This window comes from Galeopterus variegatus, unplaced genomic scaffold (assembly GCF_000696425.1).
Source record: "Galeopterus variegatus unplaced genomic scaffold, G_variegatus-3.0.2 Scaffold7743, whole genome shotgun sequence".
Lineage (NCBI taxonomy): Eukaryota > Metazoa > Chordata > Mammalia > Dermoptera > Cynocephalidae > Galeopterus > Galeopterus variegatus.
In genome coordinates, this window is record NW_007733854.1 from 64676 (window position 1) to 72453 (window position 7778).

At 38.4% G+C, this 7778-nt stretch overlaps 1 protein-coding gene and 1 non-coding gene across 4 annotated transcripts in view; one reads left to right on the forward strand and one right to left on the reverse strand.

Annotated features, from left to right (window-relative positions):
• The window catches only part of PHACTR4 (phosphatase and actin regulator 4), an 81494-nt gene that overhangs the window by 57088 nt on the left and 16628 nt on the right, over positions 1–7778 (forward strand). For 2 of the 3 annotated variants that reach the window (XM_008592292.1, XM_008592293.1), the window contains 2 exons: positions 1949–2110; positions 2637–3029. In XM_008592292.1, the coding sequence (XP_008590514.1) occupies positions 1949–2110; positions 2637–3029 (555 nt within the window). Of the gene's footprint in view, positions 1–459; positions 541–1948; positions 2111–2636; positions 3030–7778 lie in introns of those variants that run through there. The other variant, XM_008592294.1, reaches the window with a different exon arrangement.
• On the reverse strand, positions 4556–4629 carry TRNAI-GAU. Its single transcript has one exon. It is a non-coding gene; the product is annotated as a tRNA-Ile (tRNA).

The window sequence follows — 7778 nt, forward strand, 5'->3', positions numbered from 1 at the left end:
AAAAAAAAAAAAAAAAAAAAAAAAAAAAAAAAAAAAAAAAACACTAGAGAAAACAAGTTTGAAGGGACAATATGAAAATGTTATTATCATTGGTTACCTCTGGAGGTTGGGATGGGATTATGGGTGATTATGGGTGATTTTTTTTTTTTTTTCCTTACTGTATTTGTGAATTTTCTACATTGACTAGTTGTGAGTATGTATAACTTTTGTTTTTCATGACTCTTTTTTATAGTAGGGCACAAAATCTTGTAGGTATTTAGGTGGTTAAGTACAATTATAATGCCTCCATTGTGACATTTTGGCCATTGCTTTTTTTTTATTTTTTGGCAGTTGGCTGATATGGGGATCCTGAAGCCTTGACCTTGGTATTACAAGACCATGCACTAACTAACTGAGCTAACTGGCTAGCCCTGCTTTAACTTTAGGAGTACATTTTCACTTACTACTTATTGGCCTTAGACGCTTCACTACTTTTAGCCCAAACTCCACCTCTTATTGGGAATACATGAAGAATGACACTGTCTAATCTCCTAGTAGAAGGTGAGGTTGTGGGTTGGGGTGAGAAACTGGTCTGTGAGAACTCAATGGACTAACTCAAAAGACACTGAAATGATATTACACAAAGTGTTTCACTATGGAAAGCAAAGAGGGACACCATCTAGAGAACAGCTAGTTCCAGTCCCCATGACACTAGGAAGTGAGATAGATTCTAGTCTCTAACATCAGTGTTTTTAGTTCTCTCTTCCAAAAGTATCTAGGAAACCTCAACAGTAACTGGTAAGTTTTGTCTAATTGCTCCATGAAGGAAACTCACGTATGATTTTCATAGCAATGGATGGTCACTGCAGATTCTCCCAAAGTCTCAAGCCTGGTGTTCGTCCCTGCAGTTTATTCTATACGAAATCATCATGTGTATCATTTTTACCTCTGATCTATCCATCAGTTCTACCCCTTGCTCTTCACTCCTATTGCCCTCAGTTGCCATCTGCTATTTCTTACCTACATTCTAACTGTAGCTCATTATTGGTTTTTCTGTTTTAGTTATTGCCCATCTATAATCCATCCTCATAGCTCCTAAATGGATCAGATCATGTTTCTCTACTACTTCTAATTCTTTAGCTTCTTAATTTGTACAGGATTCAGTCCAGGCTCCTTTACATGGTTTTTAGTATCCTTTATAGTCTGGCTCTTGCTTGCCTTTCCAGTCCCACTCACAACCATTTCTTTTTTTTTTTTTTTTTTTTTTTGTCCTTTTTGAGACCGGCCGCACTGCGCTCAGCCAGTGACCGCTGTGAGCGCACTGGTCATCCCTATATATAGGATCTGAACCCGCAGTGGGAGCGCTACTGTGCTCCCAGCACCGCACTCTCCCGAGTGCGCCACGGGCTCGGCCCAACAACCATTTCTTATGTGCATCTATTCTCTTGCCAAACCAAACTAGTTGTCAGTCCCTCAAACATGTTGCATAATTTCATGCCTTCATACATGCTTTCCTTCCTTCTTCCTAGAAAGACTTGTCTTTCATCAGTGTGGTAGGCTTGTACACCTCCTTCAAGACCCAGTTCTGATAACACTTTTGGTGAAGCTTTTCTAGCCCCATTTCCACCCCCAGGAGAATGGTTTCTTCTTCATTCCCACCACAGAACTTCACTCATTATAGCTCTTAACATTTAGCATTATAATTGCTTATGTATAATAAATCTGTTTTATTTATCTGTCTTATTCATGTACCAAGGTACTTGGCACCTAATAGGCAAAATCAAATGTGTATTGGAAAAAGGAATTACTTCATTACTTCTATAAGGATTCAGATAATCTAGATCTAAATAATAAGCTAAAACAGGAAGAAGGGGGCAAGGGAGTAAGAGAGGTTAGAAATAGCCAGCTCTTCTTCCTATCTGACCATGCCAGTTTCATCATTCCACTCTTTTCCTCTTTCACCTTGCAGATGGTGAGGATCCAGGAAAGTCAAGTCATGCCATGTTAAAGAATGGCCATACCACCCCAATAGGGAGTGCCAGATCTTCTAGTCCAATCCAAGTAGAGGAAGAGCCAGTAAGAACAAGTCTTAGGAAACTTATTCCAGAAGAGGACACAAAGAAGCGACTAGGTAGGAAACTCTGGATTTCTGAATTTAAGGGTCACAGACCATTCTCATTTACCTTGGGGGTTTGCGAGAGAACTGGGAGAAATAAAATCCAGAGGGAATAACATTCTTCTTTAGGAATTCCTTAACTAGTTACAACTTCAAGTGGAATTTCCCCCCTTTCATTCTTGCATTTACAAAATACCTAGATTTGTGATTCTCAAGGAGGGAAAAGGATGTCAAATATTAGATAACTGTGCAACTTTTTCAAGTTACACATTCCTCTTTCTCCACCCATGGAATTTTGATGCACCTCGTCCAGTAGCCTGGCTCTTGTGTGAAGAATCACTACCGTAATGAGCCTCTCTTACTGAGCCTCTTTTACTGACATTCCTAAAATACGTTGAGGTTGGGAAACATTGAAAACTGTAGTCTGTAAACTAATCTATAAATTAAATAATTAATGAAGTTGACCATAAATCCATAGATGTGTTAGCTTATTCTTTCTTGTTATTCTCTTTCCTTTTAAATCATATCTGTTATTATACAGGATCAACCGGAAGCCAGTCTAATTCTGAAGCAGGGTCTGTTCCTGAGAATGTACCCAAACAACCTTTACTTCCCCCCAAAAGACCCTTGTCCTCTTCTCATGAAGCAAGTGAAGGGCAAGCAAGGGATGCCACTTCTGGCAGCACGGCAAGGTTCATCTCCTCCACCTCTGCCTCCTCCACCACCACAGCACCTGCTGCCACCACTGCTGCCACAAACCTAGCAAAGACTGTTAATTCCTCTGTCACCCCTTCCCCAGCACCCAGGACTCTGCCTCCTGCTCCTGCCAGCACTAACACTACTGCTACCCCAAGCCTCACTCATATGGTCCCTGCCAAGCAGCCCCCTATCCCTCCCCCTAAACCAGCTCAGAGAAATAGCAACCCTGTCATTGGTAAGTAAGTCTTTAGGCTTCCATTGTTTTTGTTGTTGTTGTTGTTGGGGTTTTTTTATTTGGGGTTTTTTTGTTTGTTTTGTTTTTGGATGGTTATTTTATTGGATAACTGGTACAGTATTGATTTGGACTACAGGAGAGTTTTCCATATCTTGTCCCTTTGAATGACCTCAATATAGAGAAAAGTCTTGAAAATGAGGCAGATGTCCATGAATGGAAACATCACTAAAATTAGGTTCAGATTTGGGCGAGATTAATATCTATTTTCCTAAAACAGTGTTTCCAAAGCACTATATATAGTTGGGGGACTAGATATGTGAAGACCATACCAAGTTTGACCTCCATGGAGTTATCCATGGTACTTAACTAAAAAAAAACTTGAATAATACTACAGCTTATAAGGGGCAAGGCAAACTTTTCAAATGAAAAGTATTTTTTAAAATCTACTTTAAACTACCAATGGCTTTGTTACACATAAGCAAGTCTAGTAGATAAAAAGATGATTTTATAGATGCCAGTGTAACTTGTGATTCAGTGTCTGGCATAATACCTTTATGGGGAAATGCAGAAGGTATTATTGAAATTGTTCTGGTAAAATCATGTTTTACGGGGCCGGCCCGTGGCTCACTTGGTAGAGTGCAGTGCTGATAACACCAAGGCCACGGGTTCAGATCCTATATAGGGATGGCCGGTTTGCTCACTGGCTGAGCGTGGTGCTGACAACACCAAGCCAAGGGTTGAGATCCCCTTACCGGTCATCTTTAAAAAAAAAATAATAATAATAATAATCATGTTTTACTTGGGAGAGTTAAGAATGGTACTCTTATATTGAAATAAGTGGTGGTAGAGAGACCATGGAAGGCAATCAGTAAATTTTTATGGGTTTATTAAACTTTTTGCATTTACCTGAAGTCCTATTTAGGCCTATTTTCTTTATATAAATGAATACCTCCTTAGAGAAATTTTCAAGAAAGGAAAGGGAGGAGGAAAGGCTAATGAGTGCTTCGGAGCTAATGAAAACGTAGTTTTTCAGGAAAAATGATACTAGTCTTAGTAATGCCTAAAGTTCTTATTAATGATTAAATGGATGAATAAAATGTACGCTCATTAAATAGCAATGATTAAATGGATGAATAAAATGTACGCTCATTAAATAGCTAATATCACCAAGTTGGGTGGAGTGACTAGAACCTTGAAAAACAGGCTTAGAATATATTGTGAGTATGACAGGTTGGAGTAGCTTGATAAAAACAGGGTGAAGATTATTACCATCACCACCTTGGATGGATAGTGTCATGTTGACTTATCTCTGAGGAATTCAAAAGCTTTCACATACTTATTTTCAAAACCACCTTGTACCTTAGGAAACTGATTTTATCTGTTATATAGATAGGGAAATTAGAATATGAAGATGTGACTCATTCGAGCTTGTAGTTAGTGAGAGATAGAAACTGAACATTGGCTTTTCCACTCTCAGGTCTGGACCTGTGTTCCCTTTTTGTTTGTTTGGTTTTGGTTTTGACAGCTGGCCGGTACAGGGATGGAACCCTGGACCTTGGTGTTATCAGCACCACGCTCTAACCAACTGAGCTAACCAGCCAACCCCAGACCTCTGTTCTTTACACTGGTATTCTCAAACTGTGGTCTAGAATGGTGTTCTCTTCAGGATCACCTAGAAGGCTTATTAAAACACAAATTGCTGAGCCCTGCCCTTAGAGTTTCTGATTTCAGTAAGTCTGGGAGCAGGCCTGAGAATTTGCATTTCTAATGGGTTCCCACATGGTGCTGATACTAGTCCCAGGACCACACACTGAGAGCCACTGCTCCAGACCAGTGGTACTCCACGTTTTTCAGGTTAAGGTAACGTGTAAAATGATAATATGTGTATGATACCCTGAGCTAAACTGCAGAGGCCACTCTTGGCCTAAGGTAAACAGGCCAGAGCTATAGACCTTGTGACTGAGGAATCAATATCAGTCTGTGACTAGTCATCAGCAGAAGAAGAAAAATAGGACAGTTCACAGAGTTTTTATTAAAGTTAAATAGATTTGATTTAAAGGACTATTTCTTATTCTTAAATTATGACCTTCCTAATTCTTTGGTGTTAAAATACCATTTCTTTCACAAAAGGATTATGATCATAAAATAATCCCGCCCCTCCTCCTTCCATCCTGTTCCCTTCCCCTTTCCCCTCTCCCCCTCCCTCCCAACTGCTCTGCAACATCATAGAATGTAAAAAATATATTATTAATAAAAAATAAAATTTAAAATGCAAAAAAAAAAAAGGTAACAACCCAAATATCTGTCAATAGTAGAGTAGATAAATTATGGTATATTCATACAACGAAATACTCATGACAATGGAAAAGAGTGAATTACTGCTACACAAAGTAACACAGATAACTGTTATATTGTTGAGTAAATGAATTCACACTCTATCATGTATATTAGTCCATTTATAGAAAGTTTGAAATAAGACAAAACTAATAATCTATGGGCCGGCCCCGTGGCGCACTTGGGAGAGTGCGGCGCTAGGAGCGCAGCAACGCTCCCGCTGCGGGTTTGGATCCTATATAGGAATGGCCGGTGCGCTCACTGGCTGAGCGCGGTGTGGGAGACACCAAGCCAAGGGTTGCGATTCCCTTACCGGTCACGAAAAAAACCAAAAAAAAAAAAAAAAAAAACTAATAATCTATGATAGAGGTCAGAATAGTGGTTACCTTTGGGGGGAGTAAACTTGGGAAGAGGGCACAGGTAGTATTCTATGGTGCTAGAATATTCTATATTTTAATAAAAATTATTATTATATTACAAGAATTATTATACAGCGGTATAATAAGTATACATATTATACTTATTATATGTAAAAAGTAACCCAACTTCACACTTAAAATTTGTGTGCTTTATTGCATGTAATTTATACCTTAATATTAAAAGAGTGTTGTGAAAAATAAATAAAAACAATAAAAAAGAGAAAAAATATATCAAGCTTTATTTGGAAATCATAAAAAAAAATGACAACCTCAGGTTGGTCAAGAATTTTTTTTTAATTGTATTGATCCTTGAAATCCAAAAGTTTGGAAACCACTGTTTTAGAAGTACTACTGTCTTCTAACAGGCACGATATGGTGTATTAGGACTAAGGAAGGACGACCATCCATAGCTGAACAGGAGAAGGGAATTTTATAACCCATCCCCCAGGAACAGTCTGGCATCTTTCTCAAAGAACTATAGCCAGATGCTGTTGTTAGTGTATATGTACCAGAGGTATATGTACCTCTTTCACCTTGAGGTATTACACCTTCCTAAAATTACCAGTGGCAATTTATATTTTCAGTTCAAAAGTTAAAGTACTCAAGTATGGTCTTGTCAGTGATTTTTGTTGTAATTGGAATAGCTGACTGCTATTTATAGAGAAGCAGCAAAAATCCAGTCTACCCCAAAATACCTGTCATTGATCCTAAAATTCACTTTTAGAATATTGTATGTGTGTGCATGTACAGTGTTTTTCTAGAAAGTCCTTTTTAAATTTTACTTAGGATGAATGACATTAAAACATTATAAGATTAGCCTTTTACTTTGAGTGTTCTCAATAGGTAAAATTTTATTTCAGGGAAGCTTATGGGACCAATTAAGAATACTGGGTGGGACCAAAATAAGGGGTTTGGGTAGGTTAGGGGTTGGTGATCATGAGAACTGCTCTTTAATTCCTTTGCAAAGTTAGCGCCTGTGTGATATGATGATCCACTTCTTGCAGGACATTAGGAGCCCTCTGCTGAAGGAACTCTGCTGAATCAGCACCTTTGCTGAGTCATTGTGGGCTTTGGGGACAATCTCTAGGGATATACACTGACATAATACAAGGCAAGGGGTTCTCATCTAAACATATATTGAGGGCCCACTATGTATCAGGCACTGTGCATAGCTCTGTGGATATGCTGTTGAAGAAGAGGGTTGCCCTGCCATCAAGGAGCCCATAGTGTAGTGGGGAATGGACACGGGAGGGTGGGGTATTAAAGGATCATAAAAGTGTGCACACTAGTAAAAATCAAAGAAGTAGGATCCAGAGGGTGGAGCAATAACCTAATAGTTGGAGACTTGTATATTATTGAGTCCATGCCAATTTGTAGTATGATGTTAGGCAAGACACCTAACTTCTGTGACCTCAGTTTTTCCTTCTGAAAGATGGTAAAGATGATATCTTTTTTCCCCTGTCACCTCAGGTGTCATAAGAATATGATGTGAAGGATAGAAAAGAATTTGGATTCCTTTAAAGGTCTTTGCATTTGCTATAAAAATTCAAGATGTCATTATGGATAGTTTCATAATACAAAACTATCTAGATATCATTATTTATCAGGATATAGTAACAATGCCCAATAGTGTTTGTTTTTTAATTGTTAACTGAATGTTTAAATTTGTTAATGGAGTACTATTACACAGAAGAACTTTTTATCAACTTTTTTTGTCTATTCATAGTAACTTTACACCAAGATCAACTGATAAAAAGTTGTCATATCTATTGTCATATCAGTGAAGTAAAATACTCATCAGATTCTTCCAATACCCATATACATTTATAGGCTCTCTACTTGGATAAATATAAATTTTGTTTCTGGATGAGATACGTGGGGAATGGCAAAGCCATTAAACTATATAATTTTTGAAAAAGACTTTATGGGGCCAGCATGTGGCTCACTCGGGAGAGTGCGGTGCTGATAGCACCAGGGCCACGGGTTCGGATCCCAT